We start from the raw sequence: 24505 nt of genomic DNA, 5'->3' as shown, positions 1-24505 counted from the left end.
TCACAGCGGCCAGAGGGATTTTGAGCCATTCCTCTTCAGGTCACGATGTGACACCCCAAAGCGACTCAATAATATTCAGATCTGGTACTGTGCAGGGCAGGCCATGGGAGACGTTCAACTTATCTGACACACGGAACCCCCTTCAGGGCACAATATTTAAACCATTGGGTGCACATGGTCCTCCAGAATGGTTCTTGGCAGTGACGTGCCCATATAGCACAAGTAGTGGGCCTAGGGAAGGCCATGATATTGCAGCCCAAACCATAACTGAAACCATGCTCTGGGCAACAATAGTCCAGTGTTACGCCTCTTTGGGGCTTCTCCACACCGTAACTCCCATGGATGTGGGAAAGACAGTGAGGGTGGACTCATCAAAGAACAATACATGTTTCACATTATCCACAGCCCAAGATTTTCCCTGTTGGCATTGGCACCAATACAACCATCATTTGCCATTGGCACGAGTGACAAAATGTTTGGGTATAACAGCCCGACAATGAATATTGACTTTGGAGCTATTGAAGCTCCCGACGAATAGTTTTGGTGAAAACAGGAGAATCAAGATGTGCATTTTATTCTGCTGTGAATTGGGGAGCTGTGGTTTTATATTTTTTGGATGCAATCTGGGTTAGTACCTGGACATCCCTTTCAGACAGCTTCCTCTTGCGCCGGCAGTTAATACTGTTGGATGTGGTTTGTCCTAAATGGTGGTATGCCGACATTACCCTGAATACCCTGGAGCGCCACTGTGCAGTGTTTAGCTCCAACTCTGAAAACAAAACAAAAAACCTAGCCTACCTGTAGCTTTCTTGACCTTGATTAGCTGGTTCAGGTCTGCTTGATTGGGGTTAGAGCTAAACTCTGCAGGACAGTGGCCCTCCAGGACCAAAGTAGCCCATCCATGGTGTGAAACCTTCAATATTGACCACTGTTTCATTGTACAACCCCTGTAGCCGGTAAAATGGCAGATAGCCTACAACTTATATTTGGTGTTTCACTGTTTTAAATTAATCGTTTAAGTGAATGAGCCTTTTTGTTCACTTCTACGCAGTTACTCATCTCAGCGAATCTTGTTTGTGAACGAACTGATTGGTCCGTGCAGCGCCGCTTTAAGTCGAACACACCTATTCATTGGTGCTAACTCAGACAGAAATCGCCCCCTATACCCTTAAGCCAGGGACACACCAAGCCGACGTCAAAGACTTCAAAGCCTCTTGTCGGCTGCGTCTCAGCCAGAAAAAGCTGCGCTTGAACACTCCAAAAGGCTTGAACACACCACAAGGAATGACGAGTCCAAAACTAGGACTGCAGATATACAATCCGTAAACAAAGCAGCATCAATCACGCTGATCACTTTCTTCAGTCGGCCCATGTTATTATGAAAAATATTCATAATTCGAATGCACAGGTAAAATGACGTAAAATTACAACAGTCTGAACCATCTTGACTTCTTTGCTTCACTTTTGCTTTTATTTTCTTATACTGACTTGTTCGCTAAGCTGAACAGCCTCAGAGTTCACTCTCTCACTGACGCATGCTGAATCAGTCCCAAAAACCCAGACGACGTCCAACCATAGACAGTATATCCGTCCAACAAGAGCCAACAGTAGGGAACACATCGGAAAAACAATGCCGACCGATGCTCAAAAACGGCCTGACTTTGCCCGATGGCCGACCATCAGCTTAGTGTGTCCCGGCCTTTTCATAGGGAATTATTTGAGAGAACATTTGTAGTGGTGTTCGAAGCCACAGTGGACCTGACCGAGAGCACTTATTCAATCCCACAATGTACCGCAATAAATAGTGTACAACTGATATACGTACACTCAACAGCTAGAGAATACCCATAATGCAATGTGAGGGTCACAGCGAATGAATTCCTGCATCTTGCCAGAAGATGGCGGCCGCAGCTGAATCATCCATCCATCAATTTTCCAAACCGCTTGTTGTGTAAAGCATAATATCCTATTTTTTTACAGTCTATATGATAATATCGTACAGGTATAAATTCCATTTTAATTGATTATTACATTGTTTAATTAAGGTTTATACATTCTAGTTTCCATAACATAGTTCAAGAGAAAAAAAATATACGGGAGCTGTCAGTTTTCTAAGTTTCAAATAATTATTAAACAGCAAGCAAAAACTATACAAAAGCGGCAGCCCTTCCGGTGCACTCAGTAAGTGTCCGAAACTGCTCACACGTTTTCATTCACTCAAGTGGACTATATTAGTGCACTCATGTAGGGAATAATAGTGAATGAGGGTATAGGGGGTGATTTCGAACACAGCTAGGGACACTGAACGAATCTATGAACAAATCTTCTTACTGAAAAGTTTCAAAACAGTCAAGTCCCTTAGATTAATCCATTAAGATGCATAACGCTGCATTAAAAGTATCAAAATGCATATTAAATGTACAGATGCAGATGGTGCATGTTCAATCGAATAAATGCAGATAAATCCTGCAGTCAGTCTCGCGCAGTGAGTTATGACGAGTCTCGCGACAGTTCCGCGCTATTCATCAACTTCTTCAATCCTGTTTTTTGGAGCGTCCCGAGAGTTTATCGAGATGGAGATGAAAAACAGGGGTGTTCTGAAAACCACTAAATTCAGAACTTCATGACATTCGCCCCCGAGAGCATAGACAGAGTGCCTTGTACCGAAAAGTATGTATACATATGTTCATATATTACCATAATGTAGAAATGAATGGTGTTTTATTGATTAAACAATTCAGACTGCTGTTGTATTCCCCCGTCGCGCGAGTGGTACGGTCCGCGGGGTGGCGGAAGTCTCGCTCTGCCATGTTGAGCGCTTTGTTTCTGTGAGTGAGACGCGATGATGGAGCAGAGCTGGAGCTCTTTCTTATTCCAGGTGAGAAACTCTTTCTCTTAAGCACACACGCACATTCACACTCACACGCAGTCCGCGCGCCGCTCACTCATGCTGCCGGTCTGCCTTCTTCAGTCTGCTTTATGAACAGAGATATTTGAAACAGAGCAGTTGGAGCAAAACAATAGTAGATGAGTCCCGGGCGCCCAGCTGCGCTCCCTCTATAGATGTAGTAGTAACACTCAATCTCAGTGTTTACACATCTATCTCTGTAGATCTAACACCATATCCCTGTTTCCTCCTCTTATCTCTTTAGATGTAGCCTTCTATCAATCAGTTTGTTACTCCATCTCTCTCTTTCTGTTGATCTTTCCTTCTGTCCCCCTATCTGTCTTTGCTCCATCTATCCCGCTCTATTTCTCTTGTTATTCTGTCTCTGTATCTCTCTATCTTTCCCTCTGTGGATATTTTCCTCTGTCTCTCTATCCGTTCATCCATCTCTCTATTCATTCCTTTATAGATCGTTCACTCTGTTTGCTCCTATATCTGTCACTATCTCTGTTCGTCCCTACCTCCATCCATCTCTCCATTAACTCTCCCTCTCTAGATCTGTCTATCGTCTCTCCATTATCAATTCCTCCATCTCTCTCTCATTTTCTGGAAAAGTTACAGAAATTAATATCTGAAAAAGTTATGGAAATGTCTATAACGTTAGTCAATATGTTATTAGTTAAAAAAATATTTAATACATTTAATTTGGACAATTTGTATAAACTTGTCTATCTATATCAGCTTTGGGAGAGCAATACATCTGAGCATAATGAACTGCTCTGGTGACTAGATGTAGTGACTCAGGACTAGTTCACATGTAAACTCACTTTATGAGGTGTTCAGTTGGATTGCTTTCTTAGTCACTTGTATCCTCCAGGCTTAAGTTTAACTTTCTGTTTTTCATTATACCTTTTACAGTGTGCATTGGCTATTGCACCTGGTTCCTCTGTGTGATATTGTTGAGTTTTTGATGTCCGTGTATGCTCTTCTATAAACTACTGTGGGGCAACATGTCAGTGAAAGAGTTGTGTGTTTGATTACATGCTTTGTGTTCAGCACATGTTGAGCCATATGTGGGCTGCCTGGTGGATGAGTTTAGTTCTGCAGGTCTTCTTTATAATTTTTTTATTGCCTATGTAATTGTGGTTGTAAGTGCGAAACATATTTTAATATATGACTCTTCTGAAAAGATCCTGGTAAACATTTTTGCTGTAATGTTTGCTTTAATAAACCTGACATTTACATAAGCAATGGATGTTTGGGGTCCTGTTTTGCCCTTGAAGTTCTGCACGACTGACTGAGAGACTGAGTCATTTCACAGTCATTACAATGCAAAGTGAGATTAGACAAGTTCAATCCTTCTAATGTGACACATGCCACCACACAAAGCCGGTTTCTTTCTGTAATGTCTATTTCTCTCCTTCTCAGTGAAAAGAGGTTGTGATTAATATAGATCAGGCTGAAACCTGTGGCAGCCGTTTCACTCTGATTGTGTTTTTGGTCGAGCATCATAGTGAATGAATGTGGTGACTTTGGGTTTTAGTCATGGACTTGGTGAGATTGCAGAAGCTGTTCTGATAGTAAACTTCAGTTTGAGGGTGAATCCCCTCAGTTGTTGTTTAGTGACTGAGCAAATCATTCAAGTGTCTCAAGATGCTCTTTTTAGAAGTTGACCTGTTTTTTTAACGTGGCTCTTGATAAACTAGTTGACCACTAATCATTTGTTCGACAGCTAATATCGGAGTGTAGCCTAGAGAAAGAAGAATTCCTTTAATCCATTTATCACCGAGCTGATGTAGGTGTGTGACTCATGAGTGACTGACTCCTAAAACGTCCTTCATTTGTTGATACAGCACAGACCTGCTCCGTCACCCCCAGGGCCCATCAGCACCTTGCCTTCGGTGTTCAGAATAGCTTTAGACTTTCATTCTTACTTGTACGGAAGATGAACTTTTCATGATGAATGAATGTGCTGTTGAATGTGAGTGTTGCTCATCCGAGAGAGTCACCGGAGTGGAAATGTTTGCTGGGACAGTCAAATGGCAGTGAGATGCATTTCTTGCAGCGTCACAGTTATGGGCTGGGGTGGTATGATGCTTTATATCGGCAAATGGTTTAAATGTGTCAACACACCAGTCTGTTATAATGTTCATGCAACAATTTATCCAAAGGTGTGGTTTTAAAATCAACATCGAGTAATCAGCTGTTTTACAGTGACTTTAAATATGGCTTATATTAACAGTGTTGCAGTCTTCTGTTTTTAATTGTTGAACATGATGAAACATGTGGAACTACATTTGCACAGATGCCAAATTTATTTGTGAAGTTTATTAAAAAAAGAAAAGGGAGAAAAAAATGTGTATATATAGGCTATTTAAAATGTAATGAAATATAGCCTATATTTTTTATTTTTCAATAATGTATTTATGTAAACGCTTGTTTATTTAAAGTATTTAAGTCTAGATTATTGAGATTTAAAAAAAAAAATATTTATATACATTTAATTCCTTTTCAATATTTAAATTTATAATTTATAGCCTATATTTTAATGGTCTATTTACTTCAATACTATATATATATCGGCTAGAAGGCTACACATAAATACACAATCATTTTTTTATATAAATATATGTAAAATACTCAATTTATTAAAAAAATTCAACCCCATAATGTATATTACATCCTTAAATGTGAAATATGAATATTTATATATATGATTAAAGACAAAACAACATGTTCCTTTTTTTAATGTATACAGCGTGATATACAATTACTCATAGCATGATGTAAGATTGTGGTCATACCTCCCATCCCTAGTCCCAGTAAAACGCAACCTTCATGTGTCTGTGAAAATGTGTGAACTGCAGGGAGATTATGCTGTGGGATTTGTCCTTTAGGGTCTAATAGTTGTAAACAGCTGGGTTGTGTGGTGTTATGAGCTGTTTGCCTTCCCACAAGCACCCTGTTCCTTTTTGTACTTTTTTTTTTTTTTGCCCGTTTAATCACTCTTTCTTCTTTGCTGTTTCTTTTCAAATTCAAATTTAAGAAAGCTTTACTCGAAAATGAATTACCATGTGTTTCAGCATCCAGCTCTGGCCCGTTGCGGATCTCCATTGTGCGGCCGCTGGCTTTTCAAAACTCCTTATTCTCTCGCTGAACTCGTTTTCTCTGTTATTTACGTTACACTGACCTCAGCCTTCAGAGCCGATTTGTATCAAAATTGTCAGAGTGGCGTGAAGACGCAGCAGGGCTACAGTCATTCTGCGTCACATGCTCGTGAAGTTCACACACACGCACACACACAGCGGCCTAGTCTAGACTCGCATCCCCAGACGTACCCAGTAAAATGATGACTGGGATGCTATAGGAAGTGTGTGTGTGTGTGTGGAGATATGCAGTTCTCCTCATGAATAGAGGAACCAAATCGGAGAAGACTCCCGCACAAAGACCCCCTGCGGATCCGTGAGGGCATCCCCGCTCCGATTTGTGTCTATCACAATAGAGCAGATGAAATAAGGAGCAGAAAGAAGCATTCGTTTTTCTTGTCCTGCGTCTGCCTGCGTCGCGGTCAGTCTTGCGAGATGGATGGATGACGCTGAATGCGAGAGGTCAGGTATTTAACCCTGCCCTCTTCGTGATTGCAGGAAAGCACGCAACTTAATTGCAGTGTCCTCTTTTCAGAGACCAACAGCATCTCTTGATTAAGCATATGCAAAATTAAATATTTTAATATTTTCACTGACTGTGATAATGCATTTCCACAGTTTGTAACATTATAAAACTAGCCCTAGTTGTTTTTCCAGTTTTATAAAATGTTATAACACTATACTTTGTATTATATTACCTTGCCATTCAATTACAAAAAGAAAAGCACACTGCTGTGTGAGTATCTCTAACACAACTGCTGGGGGAGTTATGGCAATTTTGACATCTTTCTCTCTTCTGACCAACGCAATCAGTCTCTAGGGCTGCACAATTTAAATTATATAAAAAAATAGATATTAAACAAAAATTATACAACCAAAAACCAACATGCATGTTTCACATTATTTTTGTGAGAGGCGTCCCTACAACTTCTGAAAGTGAACAGCAGTTTTTTTACTGCAGCATTACATAAAAAGTATGTGTAGTTTTAATGTCAGTGTGAACTGGGGGTTTAGGGTTACAGGTAGGCCTACATTAGCCTGGCTCCGCCCTCCTTAGTACTTCTGCTAAATTTTAATTTTCCTTCAGTACTACGTCTGGGATTGTGGTATATTCTTGCGTTTTCTCCAGTCAATTTTTTACTGGTCCAATCAGCGAACAGAAGGAGTGGCTGAGAACGATGACGTTGAGGTTGTGCGCTAGTTTGAGTCGTCATACGTCACAACCAAACGTTAGTGATTGGTTATGGCAGATCCAATAGTTTTAAAGTTCAACAGAGGACCCGCCTTCAAGGAAGTTAACGCTTGTCAATGGAGAGAGGCCAGACTCTCTGTACAAATGAAATGTACGAGAGTCTGGTAGAACCTAGTCTCGCGTAGCCAGACCTTCAGACTGACGGCTGAAGGTCTGGAATTCATAGCAGCTTTCTTTGGCCAAGGCCCGCCCATAAGGCCGTTTGACCGACATGTCAAACAACCAATTACAGTTCGTTTCGTTCAGCGTCACGTTTCGGGGCGTGGAAATGTCCCCACAACAACAGACCGGCGTGCAATAAGTCTCCACTAAGTGCCTCAAACAAAACTCCTGGACATCTCTTAAAGAGTCTATGCCGTGAACCTCGCATACTTTTGAGAATCCTACGTTTAGCTGATCTTGATAAATGCTCATTGTCACTCATGTAAACACAACAGTTTTTCTTCCGCAATCACACGTCTGCGCTTTGTTTTCCGGCGGACCGAAAATAAACGCGACACTCACGCCCCCCTGAAATCCGATAAAATTCAACCAATCAGATGACGACTTCGACATTCCTGAAGTGTTTCCAGTTAAGTGTACCATATGCATCAGACGTTTAGCCAACGTTCCGTGGGTGTGACGTCTGAGGCTGAGACTAGATAGAACCAGGCTAGGCCTACATTAGGTTTATTTAACAACAGAAATGGAATAATCAAATGTAAAAATAAAACCCAGCTTAGTCTTCACTCCATGAATGAATTATATACTGATCCTTATTAATGCTACAAAAGTTATTCAGTCAAGAGCAGTGAGTGACTTTCTCTTGTCTTTTGTTGTTTGAGTAACATTAAGCTCACAGACGGTTTATTACGCTGCTGTCACTTTAAGAGCTGCACGGATCCAATATATTGTTGCACACGCGCTCTTTCTCAACTGTTTGGTCCACTTCAGACACAACTCACTGCGTTTATACGACTGCTCACCAAGACAGACATTTTTTGTCCAATAATAATTTTGTGTAGGCTATTTAGCTATGGAAGAGAGCTAAATTAGGGATCACGCTCTGCCTGAGAGGCAGCTTCCTGTGTGCTTGAGTACTTCGTTTGAGTTTAATAACATTAAGCATGTCACACATATGTAACCGTCAATGTGTTCAATCTGCTGTCTGCAACGACATAAAACTTGAGCTCCGTCTGAAATCGATACATGCTACATTTGAATTTGAACTTCGCGACCGTTAAAAAAGTATGTTCTATCTATATAGTATGAATGTGTGTAGTATGATTGTAATCCGGACGTACTACATCCGTCATGTTATCATTATCATGTGACCTTTTTCATTATCATTATCAAGCGTCAGTTGCGTCCCTTCACCTCCATTCATAAATCCTCTCCCGTGGCCTCATGGGATAGTAAAGTGTAAATTGAATGCGCACTCCAGATTCTCGCCGGAAGTATTATCATCCGGGAACTTTTCACATACTGTGTTTCGAATTCTATGTATTTGGACATACTACTCTGTTGGCGTACTGTTTCTCGCATACTAGCCTAGGGAAGTATTTGATTTCGGACGCAGCGTTGGACCTTTGTAATCTTTTGGAGTATTAAAATCATGCAGTCATCGCAAGTGATTCCTTTGTGATATTTTTATAATTTCGATATATCATACAGCCCTTCTCTCTACTTTTTCCCCCACTGTCAGCATGCTGAAACTGTCTTTATGATGTTAAAAATATATATTTTAAATTAATTAGTCTGCCTCACTAATCAATTAGCTTGTAGGACGACTAATCAACGCATTCTCCTTCCTGATGCCCTCAGGCTATGTGTGTGTGTGTGTGTGTGTGTGTGTTTCCTTGGCCTCTGAGAATTGACAGGCCTTGTTGTTTTATCATGACAGGGGAAGATGTGCCCTCAGGGGCCGAGCCCTAATAATGCCACCTTTGACCTTTTGCTGACTTTGTTCTGGTTTAAAATCTACATACGATTTTGGCTCATTAGTTGTGTGCAGTGAGTGAGTTTTTTTTTCTTTAACAGAGCTGGTTTGGGGCTGTTTCTCAGTTTTTGGGGGCTGTGCCTGTTTTAGATGCTCCATTGAACATCAATAGTGGGTGAACAGTGTGTTTGCCGCACTTTATTGGGTCTTTTAAGGGCCTCAGGCTGTGGGAGCATTGGGAAGTCTGATTCATTTTAGCGAATCAGTTCGTTTGGGCTGTTCATAGATGAATTCAATGTGTTTGCGATTGCTGTATATTAGTGTTCCTCTTGTTTGCGCTGCTGACGCTGTGGCTCAGAGAAGATCAGTGTCTGCTGGGGCAGGTGGTTGTGATGTAGGTTAGCAGCGAGTGTCTGTAAGCTTTTGCCCCTGGCCGTGTAAACAAATCCCTCATGCTGCTGTGTGTGTGTGTGTCTGTGTAAGGGAGAACTGAAGGAGTGCGTCCAGCCTCCCAGAAGCCTCAGTAAACAAACAAACAAACATCCACCTCTGTTTCCAGGCCTGCGAGGTGGGTTTCCCTGTGTGTTGTTCATGTTGGCTGCGTCCCAATTCACATACTTCTACTCTGTGAAAGTAAATAATTTCCTTATGATAGAAAAGTATGCGCTTTTTAAGTATGTGGTACGTCAGTATCGCGCGTCATAAAATTGCATCATATGTTTAACTACTTTGGATTGCATTCCTTGTTGTTCTTCTGCATCTTAAGGGTAATATTTGCCAAAATGTAGACTTTTAAAATTCATCCATTTCATTGTTTATGTGAAAGTAATGTTTTACATTTCTATATATAATATAAATTACTGTTTGGGGTTAAATTTTTTTTTATTAAATGCATTGTTTTAAAAATATTTTATGCTCACCAAGCATAAAATACCAAGCATAATCAATTCCTTTACTTTGATAAAAAAAAGAGAATAAAAACATTAATTTAGTAAAATATGGATTCCTCTTAAAGCGCTTTTAAAAAGATTTTCTTTAAATCAATACTATCATAAATATTTAAAATTGTTTAAATTATAATGTATTTTAAAATGATTTATTCCTGTGATGGCAATCAGCCATTATTCCAGTCTTAAGTGTCACGTGCTGATTTTGTTCAACTGCTTTTATTTGAAATAGAAATTCTTTGTAACATTTTTTTTCAAAAGTTTATTTATCATTTATTTATGAAAGTATTGATTTAAGAAAAAATCTTACTGACCCCATACTTTTGAACAATAGCATATTTCTTGATTAAAGTGCTACATTCGTTTTTTATTATTAAAAGGCATAAAAGCAGTTGGCCATGGTACATGAAGCTTAGTGTCATTTGAAATGCATAGAGATCTGTTTATCTAATATCAGCCAGTGTGTTGCCTATCAATTTCTAAATAAAAGTGTCATATTCCTGTCCACCAATCAGAGTTGTCTAAGTGCTGAATCTCTCTCGTTTTCTTTTTTCTGTGTGAAGTCTCATTCACAGGTTTAGTTTGTTTGTTCCTGACCCGCTGAATCATCTCTCTTGCGTTACGGTTAATTTAGCAGTCACATGGAGAACCGGGAGCATCTCGGCAGATCGGTTTACGCCGGACAGATTTAGATTCCTCAGCGGCCCGGTGTTGTTTTTGAGTTCAGTTAATCAGAGAGAGCCGAGCACACAGGCTCTGTCCTGTACCCAGCATGTGCTCTATCACGACTGCAGCGTAATCTGTGTCATTAGTTTGGGGCCCAGATGACACTTTTGATAACACTGTGCATCATTCTGAATCAGGAATTCTGAATCCAGTCATTAGCCCAGCATGAATTTCTGTGTTTGAAGAGGAGAAACTTGACTCATTTGATTTAATGAGATGTTTCTCAATGGAGTGGCTCTTCCTCCTGCCAGCTGTCGTGTCCAGTGTGTGTTTGCATGTATGTAACGTGAGCGTGTGTGTTCATTCCTGAACTTCTGCTCATCGTTAGTCACCCCACAGGCTGCTGATGGGAAAACAGAAGAGAACACACACACACGCACACACTCAGGATGGGCTCAGGCTATATCATCTGTAATGTATCCTTGAGATCAGAGTTTTTCATCTCTGTTCAAACGTACTGGAGCCCCAGAGTAAAATTCTCTGGAGATATATTTTTTTTATCTGAGGAAAAATAAATGTGAAGACCGGTGTATGAGACAGCTTTCACATCTGTATTGCGAATATATGCTTGTGTGTGTATATATGTATCCTATTATATTATTATATCTTATTATGTATAGTAAATCATATATAGATTTTTTTTATTTAAAGATTTTTTTATTTATGCCATGTTTGCTGGCTGACTTTACTTAGTCTATAGCACAGGTGTCAAACTCAGTTCCTGGAGGGCCACAGCCCTACAGAGTTTAGTCCCAACCCTGCTTCAACACACACACACACACCTGCAATTTTCAAATTAGCATGAAGGACTTGATTAGCTGATCAGGTGTTCTAAAAAAAAATTAGGGTTGAAGCTAAACTCTGCAGGGCTCTGGCCCTCCAGGAACGGAGTTCGACACCCCTGGTCTATAGCATGTAAAATTACTTGTGTATATAAATATTGGGAATATTTAAACCTGTTGTAAACCAGTAAATTATTTATTACGTTTTATTTTCTGGGGTCGGGACTCGGCACACATGACAGTTGAGATTGATTGATTTAATATTTTATTTATTATTTTATTATACTCGCATTTATATTTTATATAATTGTTATTTTATCTCATTATCATATTGCATTTTATTGTATTTTTACTATTATCTCATTATTTCTTTTTTTATTTAGTATTTTGTACTATTATTTTTAATTGCATTTATTTGTATTTATAATGTCATCCCAATTGTTATCTGCCATAATTTTGGCCAATGCTGTAATTAAAAAATGTTGTCAGTACATTACAGTCTTTAACCTCCCTGCCCCGGTCCTGTCTTCTCTTTCCAGCAGGCTAATGAAGCCCTTCACCACCAGCACCAGGTGGCCCCAAACAGCCTGCTGCCACTGCTGAACTCTGAGCCACAGGACCAGAAGCCTGTGATGCCCATTCCGCTGGACCACAAGCCCCCTGTCAGCGCAGCCGAGCTCCTCAAGGACAATGTAGCCAGCGGGACGGGGGGAGGAGGGGGTGGGAACGCTGGAGGGGGCGGTCCGATGGTCGTGGTCAAGAAAGAGCACAAGAGCAAGACGCCATTCATCTGCGGCTATTGCAACAAGGCCTTCCGTGACAGCTACCACCTTCGCCGCCATGAGTCCTGCCACACCGGCATCAAAATGGTGTCCAGACCCAAGAAGACGGCGCAGGCGGCGCCCACCATGGTCTCGCTCATCTCCACCATGCCCCGCGAGACCACGGGTGACCCCTCCTACATCTCAACCGTCGCTGGCATCCTCTCCACGCCGACCACTTCCACGTCCTCCTCTTCCACTGTCATGTCCCTGACGTCCATGTCCAACGTGACCCAGCACAGTGCTCCCAAAAAGCCACCCAAGCCCGTAAAAAAGAACCACGGCTGTGAAATGTGCGGGAAAGCCTTCCGGGACGTTTACCATCTGAACCGTCACAAGCTGTCGCACTCGGACGAAAAACCATTCGAGTGTCCTATATGCCAGCAGCGCTTTAAGAGGAAAGATCGCATGACGTACCATGTGCGCTCACATGACGGAGGCGTCCACAAACCCTACGTCTGTTCTGTGTGCGGAAAGGGCTTCTCAAGGTATGAGGGGATTTAGCATTTCTTGTAAATTGGCTTAGATTTAATAATCAGTGTGTTTGATTAAGAAGTTAGGGGTTGAGAATTAAATGATTCTGGTTCAGATAGTCATATTTTTAAAAAATAAATGAACCTTTATTCAGCCAGGATGCATTAAACTAATCAAAAGTGACAGTTAAGACATTTATAATGTTACAATAGATTTCTAATTCAAATAAATGTCGTTCTTTTGCACTTTTAGTCGTCAAATAATTCTTAAATGCATCATAGTTTTCAGCAAGGTATTAGACAGCACAACTGTTTTCATTAAATCAGCATATTATAATTCAGGAATAAAGTACATTTTAAAATGCAGATTTAAACGATGAACTGGTTTGGTTTGAGACGCATTTTTGAGTCTTTTTGGCCGATTGATTGCTTATTGGCCTACTGGTCACTATAACTTTCTTAGAATTATTTTGTTGTTTAATTCTCATCGGATAAATTCAACCCATATTTGAATCGGACTTCAAGCTAAAGAGAGACTAAAAAAGCATATTTTTTTTACATGGTAGATTTATTAGTTCAGTACAATCTATAATGAAACCGAACATCATGAAAATCTTTTGGTTTTAGTTTAAAAAAAGATTTAAGGTTGATTTTAAATAAGAACCATTTCTTGATTCCAATCTCTACAAATAACACCACATTTTCACTTTCAACAATGCTTAAATGTATACATTAATAGCAAATGTTAAAAGTAGTAATAACTCATTTCCATACCGCATAAAATGATGCTGTTTGTGGATTCTGATGATGTCAGTGCATTTAATACTGTCTGTTGAAATATGTGTTCGCGGCTCGAGCTGAATCCACCATCTGCTGTTCTGATGATGTTAATTTCATCTCGTTCCTATTGGCTGCCGCTGGCTGATTTATAGTTGTTGTGAATGGATCTGACTGGCTTCCTTTGTAGGGCCCAGCATGCCGAGGGTCTGCGTGAACAGAAGGAGGAGGGGGTGCTCTTATTCCTCTGTTATTCCCTCCTGTTTGTTCTGTCTTAGAGGATCAGTGCTGGGGTTTCCTTTGAGTCACTCAGGGGCCACAGACACACGGCTGCTTTAGGAGTCTCGTCTATAATGTCTCTGAATATCCAGAAAAGCATCAGAGAGGCCTCGCTATCCCTGAAATTAATCCTCGGATTATTAATCACGCACTGACACAAGTCAAAGCACAGAGATGAAAAGAGCTGTTTTTAGAGCTCTGGCTGTTCCTGAGAACACTACCTGAAACAAAATGTCCCAGTCTCCTCTGGCAGGTTGTCACGTTCATATTTAGTGTGTTTTGTAAACCCGAATTTAATTGTTCTCTTCCATATGTCCATTTTAGTCTGCTGATTGTGTTCCAAAAGTACGATTGCAAAAAATACATTTCGTTATAATGGGTTAGGTTTGTAGATTTTCCATTTAATTTAAAAAAATTTTTTCTTTTTGTTTAGTGTTTTCAATCTAGTTTTCATTCATTTTTATTTTAGTTTTAGTTATTTTAGTACATCGAATTAAACTAAATGAAAATGTGAAAATTTTCCTTGACAACTAGCTGAAATAAAATAAGTTAAAGTTTTTCTTGAAATATTTAATTTGATTTCAAGAACACATTTTTTGCAGTTTTAAGTTTGTTACTATAATAACCCTGGTTAGAAGTGTTTGTTTTACTTAGATTTTATGTTACTTTTGAATTGTAAACAAATAATTGGAGAAACTCTATCGTTCAAAAGTTTTTTTTTTTATCTTATGCTCCGCAAAACTCCATTTGTTTTAAAATGTGATGTCAACGCTTAATTTTCAGCATCATTACTCCAGTCTTAAGAGTCACATGATCCTACAGAAATTGTTCTAATATGTCAACATATTTATAATCACCACTAACACAACTACCGGTATCATGAACAAACCAAATACGTTGTGATCAATTATTCTTAGAAATTAATATATAGAAATAAATACCTCTGTCAGATTGTTCTTATTTGAACATATTACATTTGAAGACGACATGATGAAATGTGTGCGCATACACTGTACTAGTTCATGTTTGGAGCACTAGAGTATATCAAATATGTCCATAATAACTTGAAACGCTTGCTCCAGTCCAGATTTGTCTTGTTAAACTCATTGCGGTGTTTCTTGCAGTATCTCTCAGATACAAGCTCTCTCATACACACGCTTTTAGATATTAAATTTTGTTAGTCATATTTTCCATGTGTTGGTAGTCAAACACCTGCTCTGACCGCATCGCGGGGAGAATGCAAACAACACTTGTGTTACTGTTCTGAGGAAACACACAGCGCATCCAAATGCAAAGTTGAACGCTATTCGTATTCTCCGCTGTAATACGATCTCATGCACAATACAGAACAATAATTGGATTAAAAGAGTTAATTCTTAGAAATAATGCGGAGGAAAGCTCAGAAACGGATGATGTAGGCACGTAGTCTCCAGCCACGGCATTCAATCACCTCTCCAAATTAACGCATATACCTCACTTTTCGTGACGTTGGTTCAACTCTGCTTTTTAAACCGGAATAACGAAATGGCTCAGAAAAACGAAAAAATGTTTTCCCGGTATAGTAAACACGAGTGCTATCAGTGTTTTCGTTGATGTGCAACCTGTACATGTCAACATCTTAAAAAATGTGTTTTCAAAATGTCAGTATTTTTGCAGTTATTCTAGCTTTTTAATTTGTTATTATTTCAAATAAAAAATTATAATTTAAAAAGTGTTTTTGGTTTTCATGACCCTTTAATGCATCCTTGCTGAATAAAAAAAATCAAATTGACCCCAAACTTTGGAGCTGTAGTGTATCCTCACAAAATATGTTAATATTCAGATATTCATTCAATATTCATTCACAACAATCGTAAGTTGTGCTGCAGTTCACATGAACCGAATTCTGTATGAATTCATCGATTTTGGAAGATGCTTTCACATCAATCCATAAATCGAATATTATATGCCAGAGGTATTCAATCCAGCTCCTGGAGGGCCACTGTCCTGCAGAGGTCAGTTCCAACCCCAGTTAAACACACCTGAACTAGCTTTTCAAGCTCTTACTAGGACATACTAGAAAGCAGGTGTGTTGAGGCAAGTTGGAGCTAAACTCTGCAGGACAGTTAGCCTGGGAAAACCCAGACCACTCTGAGTTAGGGTCTGGCAAAGCTCCATAGACGATTCATTTCCACAGGGGCGTCACCAACGGACGTCGCTCAAATGGCTCTGGGCGCAATTGGATAGATCTAAAACCAATCAGAGCGACGGAGAAACATCTGAGACTCTCAGCAATTCTCTGTTTGTGTTTTTCAGGAAGATGTAGCAATGGCTTCTGACGACTTTTGCCGTTTTTGTAAATGACCATTTTAAATCGCTTGAAACAGACGCGATAGCTGATTCGAACGAGTGATGTTCCACGGCGGCATCCATCTCTGTAATGTACAAAATCTGCGTCACCGTCGCTGCTCTGTCGTCATCGTGTAAAGCCCGCCCCAACGTTTCTGATTGGTGCCGCGATTTCGACGGATTGGAAATGGGTTTCAATGGGCTCTTTGCCAGACCCACTTGCAGAGCAAATCTAAATTTGCCGGAAGTGGTCTGGGTTTTCCCAGGCTACAGGACAGTGGCCCACAAGGACCGAGTTTGGACATCCCTGTTACAGGCAATCAAACTTGAATCCAAACCAAAATCTCTAGTGTGAAAGCAACATCAGTTTGCGTTCTATTAAGTGAACAGTGAGTAGTGCTGGTGTAGCCCAGTGTTTACTGTAAGCCACATCTGCATTAGGTTTTCTAGGTCAAGGCATCTGATGAATCTGCAACTTAGAGACAAACTCATCAAAACTGTCTCTCAGAGGCAAAGTACAGCACCTAAGTTCACGTAGACACAGTTGGTACCACTTTGTTACAGACACTGCTGTTTTCTTCTCCGCCATGTTTTTAATTTTTCCTTCTCCTCTCAGGCCTGACCATCTCAGCTGCCACGTAAAGCATGTTCATTCCTCAGAGAGACCTTTCAAATGCCAAGTAACGGTAAGAACCAGAACCCATTCATTCCATTTATGCAGTTGCGCAGAAAGGGTTAATAACGAAAACTTCTTAAAGTAAAAACGTTGCACACGTAAATGTTGATTACCTAGTAATAAGTGATTCAAGGAAAGCTTAGAATTTTGTCTGTAAATGATGTAGATCTTCATGTCTTGTGTCCATAATAGGCCTGTACATCAGCCTTTGCCACCAAAGACAGACTTCGGTCGCATATGATTCGGCACGAGGGTAAAGTCACGTGCAACGTGTGCGGAAAGATGCTGAGCGCTGCCTACATCACCAGCCACTTAAAAACACACGGCCAGACCACCTTTAACAATGCCTGTAACAAAGGTAAGTGCAACATGATTGGTTGCCCCAACAGCCAATCAACCTTTAGTCTGTACGCCAACATTCCCAGCTTCTCTGGGTGACTCATGTAGCTCTAGCACCAACATCCTTCTACTAATACTCTGTTCCATCATTTCTTCTCTTCTCCAAGCTCTTTGATGTCCCTTCAGCTCCCAAACTCTCTTACACATACTCAAGTGCACTAGTTTATGAGAGGTGACTTTATCCTGCTCAGTGGTTTTTAAAAAAAAACTGAAAAACTGAGAACCGTCCAGAATGAACACGTGTTACAATAACGCCTACAATAAATTAAACCCCATTGTCATTTTTTTAAATCCTACACTTCTTGCAGAACATATTTTAACATCCAAAGTATATTTAATTCAGTGTTTTCATGACATCACAGGTTATTCTGAAAACGTTTTTGCTTGGTCCCATTCCCGTCCTTTGACTTGAGTTTTGTCTGAGAACGACATGCTTTAGGGGCTGGAGCGGAGTCCATTTTTAAGCCCAGAGCTCTTTCTGAGATTGAGGAATGGTTCAGGTTGCTGGAAAATGGTCTTCTTATGAAGCACAAAGAATCGTGGGAGTGAAGTCTCTGTAAAGTGGGCATTTAAAGCAATTATTTGTGAGTACTTCTGTTTGGAATGATACTTGAACATGGCTGCTGTGATTTCTTGAGCCAGAAGTCCTTTCCCAGTAATATTGCGTTTATTTTTGTGAAGTTTTTTTGAACTTTGGTTGTGCATTCCATCATATTTCATTGGTCATGGCATTTGATTTGTATGTTCAGAGATTAAATTAGTCAAGCATATCAGTGGAGGAGGCCAATGCTTTGCTTTAGGCAGAAACTGCTCTGACAGAACCGGATCCTTTCTGAGGACAACAGGGTCAGGAAAAGGGCTAATCTAGATCGAATGCAAGGATATAAAGCAGTACTCTGGAAATTTGTACTGTCATTTACTTGAATTAGTGTTTAAGGAGTGGAGTTCCTCAAATTCATACTTGTGGTCTCAGTTATCACTCAGCGATTTAGTGATAGGTGCCATTAGTTTGCTTGGATATTTTTCATGAATTAACCCACTGATCCCCATTCCATGATCCATCTCTGTCATGTAGTTTAGTTTTTATTTTTAACATTTATGTCTGCTTTGAACGTGATTAGCTAGTTTTGTTTTGTTGACTGTGATTCTTGTAGTTTTCTTTTTTTTTTTTTTTTTTGTAGAAAGTTTATTGTATATTTTAATAGCCAAAACTATTTGTACAGGTTTCAAAACAAATTGCCACATTTTATTGACAGCATCTGTGACTATGCTGTTGATTACCACAGAATATTATTTTGTTATTCTATTATATTAAAAAGTATATTTATAATATTTTAATAATTTATATAAATGTATAATATATATAATTTGTATACTATTTCTTTGTAATATTAATATAATGGGTATAATAATAATGTTGTCTTTTGCCGAAAAAGACATTGATAATATTATATAATTAATTATATTATAGTAATTATATTGTTACACCTTTACATTTACAAGTATTTTTGTCTTTTGCCTCAGTTAAAAAAAATATTATTAATATAATATAATTTATTATATATTTACTATATTATGGTATATTTAACAGAAATACTTTTAAAATAATTGTTTGTAATGCCCTTACAATGAGCAGGTCATTTGGAAGGTTTTCTACAAAGAATTTTTGCAAACTGATGGACGAGTTTGTTTTTTCTGTGCTAAATGTCAACATGCCATTCATGCTGTCAATAGTTTAACCTGTTTTGAACCTGCAACGTTTACATTAAATTGTTTCTGTTGAATTGGATAAAAAGGCTTGTATCTGTTTATGATGATAATGAACATATCTCCTTTTAAATAAAATATTAATGTCTGAATTCACACTAAGCATAAATACAGCCCTGCGTTGGTAAAAGTCCCATAATGCATCACTGCAGGCAGCTGCCTGCCCATCATAACCCTCTGTCTATTTCTAAATAGGAGACTGGCAGTGGAACCACTCAGGGCTCCGAAAAGGTAAAAATGAAACAAAACAAAAAAGGTGGAAAAGCAGATACACACAGTCACGGTAACAGTCTGCTCTCTCCCGTCTCCGCTGTTACCAAACGAAGTTCGATCACAAATGCTCACATATGTCTACAGGTTTCTTTACATCATTTGACACACCAGTCTAGACACCCAGAGAGTTTGGGAGCGGAATACACACAAACCCTGAACACACGTATTAAACGCTTATCCTGTCTCTTTCTCCGTGCTCTACAGACAACACTGAAGTCTGCAACTCTGCCTCCACACCGGTCTCGGTCTCGTCCCCCATCACCTCTGCAATGAACCGTGGCCACACCAGCAACCCCGTTACCATAGCAGCCCAGATGAACATCTCCACCAACACGGTCAATATCACATCTCCCGTCAGCCTGCAGCACCCGGTTACCATCACCGGCCCTGTGAACATCGCCTCCGTCAACATCCCAGCCTCAGGGTCCATGAACATCGCCCACCCGGTGGCCATCACAACACCCATGTCCATGAACATCGGCGGCCCGCTCAACATCGCCATGAGATCAATGGACAGCATGTCCTTCCTGTCCCAAGTCTTGCCGTCTTCTCCCTGGTAGAACCGGCCCCTGACCAGCCTTTTTGCCCTGACACCTGTGTGGCGTGAACAAAACCCATCCTGTGCCAACTCTGGTGGAAGAGTAGCACGGGTCGATCCAACTCTCTCTGGCCTTTGGATACGTTTGCATTTTGCGCGCAAGGTGAGCAGCTCGATAGCGGGGCATTTCGCAAGCTCCTCTGAGCACTTCAAACCCCGACGGACGTTTTTAAGGACAAATGCAATAATCGATGTGCATTTCGAACACTTTTTTTATAAGCAGAGTGCCGATGGGTTCTTAATGACGTTGAGGCGTGATCAGTATTTAAGAAAATTCATTAGAAAGTGACTTTAGCTTCCATTGGGAGGGAGGATTTTTAAAATATTTTTTGTATTATTTTGAGTTCGTTCGTCCATGTAGCAACTTTGAAGAGGTACAGTTGAGAACAATTTTTGTTTTCTTTATTAATAGTGTTTGGCAGGTCACGGTTTACGACTTTTTAGTTTGTCTGAGGGGAGGGCAGCTTCCTTTTCTTATTGTTTACGTCGCCATTGTTAGCTTTTGCATACAAAAGAAAACGTTTGGAGGAAGGAAAGAGAGTCTTGCACTGAAAGCATATCCCTAGTCTAAAGAGGCAGTATTATCTAAATCTAAATATCATGATAGTATGGCCCTGTCCAAAATTGCGCACTTGATGTGGTTGCTGCGGTTTCTTTTGCACGCATCCGTGAAGTCCATGAAGACCGCCGTAAGGTGTCCCCTTTGTCATTTTATGGGTGAGAAAGGTGCTCGAGCGCCCCATTTGCACACTAGTGCGGACTTCCAAGCGTACTACTAAGTCTGTGGAGCATTACTTCAACAAAGTGTGGATTCTGAGGAGTCAAGTACGCCATTTGGGACAGGGTTTATGAACTGTAGATAACCAGCTCATTCAAAACAGGGCCATATAGAGGTTGGAGTCACGCATTGACACCCTTTAATTTGGACTTTTGTTGCCTGATTTTTATCTTTAAAAGTATTTTATAACCTCGTTTTCTTGTATTTTTATGTGATTTTTGCAAGATCCCTGTTCTATAAATAGGCTGAGAATAGGAAATGAACATGAATAATTCCAGGAAACGGATTTGGAATTATTCATGTTTGTTTGTAAATATAGTTCACTTTGATTTTATATAGCTTTATTTTAGGTTTTATTTTTTGTTGTTTTTAGATTTTCTCGTTTGTTTTTTTCCTGTGTATTTGTATGTTTTAGGTTTTGTTTTGCTTTTTGTTTGTTTTTTGATTCATTAATTTGAACTTTTTGTTTAATATTTTTGTATTTTAGGTTTTATTTTTGTTTTAGATTTTTTTTTTTCCTTTAAAAAAAAATATATATTATATAATTTTTTAGGTTTGTTTTTGTTTTGTAGTTATTTTACCTGTTATTTCCACAGCGGCACCATCCTGCTCATTTTATTTGCTTCCAGTGATTAATATTGAATCTTTTTTTTCCAGTGGTTTGGACTGTAGGTTGGTAGTATTTTGCTGTAGCTAAAGCCCAGAAGCACCATTTACCATAAAAGCACGTCTTCAGTCTGAAATAAAGAAGAATGTTTACAGACTGCTTCTGGAAATTTCTACACTGTGGTGGGTGGTTACATGCCGATCTGTTTGAACTGAAGAGTTTTTATAATTTCGTGTTGATGAGAACACACTTAACAGTATAAGTAGGAAGAGTGAGCTGCCACTCACTACACGGATCTGCCGCCAATGTGATGGAAATTTAGGTACATTATGTCGGCCACTTCCTCTATATGCTTCCTGTGGATGGAGCAGATGCCAGAGAGAAGAGACTGCTGTAGTGAAAACACTAATTATTCGACTTGTATGCAATTTTCTGTGGGTAGTTTTCCCGCCACAGCCTGTGATGTGATGATCTGGAGTGTCTGAATGGATGCCGTCCACCCCAGCACTGAGTCTCAGGAAGGGGATGCTTTATCCTGATCAGACACAATGAATCCCTGATCCGTGTGTGTGTGTGTGTGTGTGTGTGTGTGTGCGCGCGTGAGCCGTTTGATTCTCCCGTCACACTAGAACAAACAAAAGCATGTTTCCATAGTTTAGTTTGTGGGGGGAGAGTCAGAATGAGCGTTTATGCATTTCTTTAGTAGATGCATTATAATTGCCTTTTATTTGCCAAATTCAAACCAATTATGAAATCCAATGAAGTGAAGATATTTGAATTGAGTCTGATGTTGTTTTGATTCAGTTGATGAACTGGATGATTTTTGGAGCCCCTGTGAAAGCGGTTGAATGTATATGTTTGTACAGAAGTGTTTAGCTCAGAGGATCTTAGAGTACAGATAGACATGTGAGCGAAGAAAAGCAAAATAACCTTTTATAAAACTTTTGTATTAGTACATTAACAATGGTAATTTTGTATATACGAAGGCTAGGCTTTCTGAGTAGCAGAAAGAAAAACATTCCTACATTTTTTTTAATGTAAGTTTGTCAGAAATAATTATGTAAACATGCGCAATGTTTTATGTGCCTTTTTATTTGGGTTGTCTAAATAAAAAACTGTAAAACATGATTGCTGTATGTGCATTTAAGCGAGATCTACCAGCATTTATAGTCAATAATTATGAAATGTAGTACCGGAAATTGAAACCGATCCACCTAGATTTTTGTCTGCATGATAAAACTGATACCTCATGTTAACATTTAATCTTTTATTACATTCTTGGCCTCTTCACACGTATTCTGTACACTTTGTTTTGGGTGGTTTTATGACCAAAATGTTTTTAAACATAATGAAAGATAATGCACATATATATAAAGATTTTCCATAAACAATTGGATTCATGAAAAAAAAGACGAGAACAACAAATGTACCTTGTTTTTTTATTTTGTTTTGTTTTATTTAACAGGGACAATACACTACGTATTGTTACACACAGACAACCGATGCCGTGTACATGTGGCATATATCATAAAGCTAATTTGCGGCCCTTGTCCCTGATTCCCTGCAGTCATGGAAAACCAAGAAATAGCATTGAGTTTGAGATTTTTAGGCATGAACATTTTTTTATGTAATGGAATATAGTTTTTCTAGTTATGCCTAGATATTTATTAATATCAGAGATCTTATTTATTTGGATCATATATATATATAGCCTATATATATATATAGATATTATTATTTATTTTTCTCTCTCTCTCTCTCCAACAAGCTAATTTATGCTGGCCACAAAGTTTTGAAATGTATTTAAACAGTTTCTGGCTTTATTCCAGGATTACATGAGTAAGATGTTTTGCTGGAAATCGGTCAAAAAAAAAAATCTGTAAAGGTACACAATGAATTCTGAGTTCAGCCAATGGGGAGGCAGAAGACCAGCAGTCACTCTCGGCCAGTGGGCCAGATATTTGGCTCAACACCTGATATCCATGTGTCAATTCAACATTATCAACAATCAGGCATTGCACATCACATAGGAAAGAGTTTTCTCAATCCATGATCTTCACCACACACACAAAAAAACGTTCATCTCTAATTCATGGCTCTCCATCTGGCCCTGTTTAAATGCCCCCCTCCCCCCACACACTAGTTCCTTAATCTTACATGCTGGCTTTTTTTTCTTTTTTCTTCGCGGAATCTCAAATTGGTCGTTAGGACTCATTTCCATGTGCATTGGCTCTATTTGTGCGCGTTCACGGCCTCACGCTTGCCGCATCATTTGATCAGGCGTGACGCGCCCCTGGGATCCCAATACAATCAGCCATGGGTTTAATCTCGTGTCCATGAGCAGGTGCTTCGGGTTCAAGGTCTTTTGTTTCACCCCTCACTGTCGCCTCACAACGGGGATAAAAGACAATGAGACCCATTGAAAGAACAATTGCGCTTTTTTTCAGGGCGCCGCTGTTCACCATCTGCCCGTGTCTGTAAGTACAGGCAGCTGTATTAGTATTTGAAGAGCATTTCTTTTCGTTCATTCATATTCATGAAAACATCTCATTTGGATATTTCAGCAACATCTAGCACCTATATAAGTCAATAATACTCGGGTTTTGTGTTTTAAGTAAACATTTTGAAATTGAGCCAAATTTTTTTTATTAAAAATAACATTATCCTGATTAGAAAAGCTGTCATAAAGTAGCCAATAAACGCTCTACGTTAATTGGTATCTGTAAACGTTATAGGCTAACGACGTGTTAATTGGTGGAAAAACTATATTATTATTCTAAAAATTGTTATTGTGATAAATGAAAACTAACAAATATAATTTAGCCTATCTCTAAATATGTGTGTGAGTGTGTTTTTGAAAGAAATGAAGGCTATTTAATAATAATAAAAAAAGACAGTAATACAATAATATTAAAATGTAATTTATTCATGTGATGGCAGATTTTCAGCATCATTACTCCTTCAGTCAGTGTCACATGATCCTTCAGAAATCAATCTAATCTGCTGATTTGCTGCTCAAGAATCGTTTCTTATAATGTTGAAAACAGTTGTGCTGTTTCATATTTTTGTGA

The 24505-nt window shown here is 39.3% G+C and overlaps 1 protein-coding gene across 2 annotated transcripts; it reads left to right on the top strand.

Moving 5' to 3' along the window:
- The first annotated feature begins 2734 nt into the window (after nucleotides 1–2734).
- vezf1a (vascular endothelial zinc finger 1a) lies at nucleotides 2735–22563 on the top strand. 2 transcript variants are annotated; one of them, XM_079599799.1, is made up of 6 exons: nucleotides 2735–2878; nucleotides 12198–12967; nucleotides 16953–17022; nucleotides 17205–17370; nucleotides 19374–19409; nucleotides 19656–22561. In XM_079599799.1, exons 1-6 carry the CDS (start codon nucleotides 2843–2845, stop codon nucleotides 20009–20011), a joined length of 1434 nt encoding a protein of 477 aa, XP_079455925.1. In that variant the 5' UTR covers nucleotides 2735–2842; the 3' UTR covers nucleotides 20012–22561. The 2 variants fall into 2 exon arrangements, with proteins under 2 accessions (XP_079455925.1, XP_079455926.1); XM_079599800.1 differs by lacking the exon at nucleotides 19374–19409 and having other exon boundaries at nucleotides 19656–22563.
- The last annotated feature ends 1942 nt before the right edge of the window (nucleotides 22564–24505 follow it).

This window comes from Phoxinus phoxinus, assembly GCF_949152265.1.
Source record: "Phoxinus phoxinus genome assembly, chromosome: 23".
Lineage (NCBI taxonomy): Eukaryota > Metazoa > Chordata > Actinopteri > Cypriniformes > Leuciscidae > Phoxinus > Phoxinus phoxinus.
This window is presented reverse-complemented; position numbering and strand designations above follow the sequence as displayed.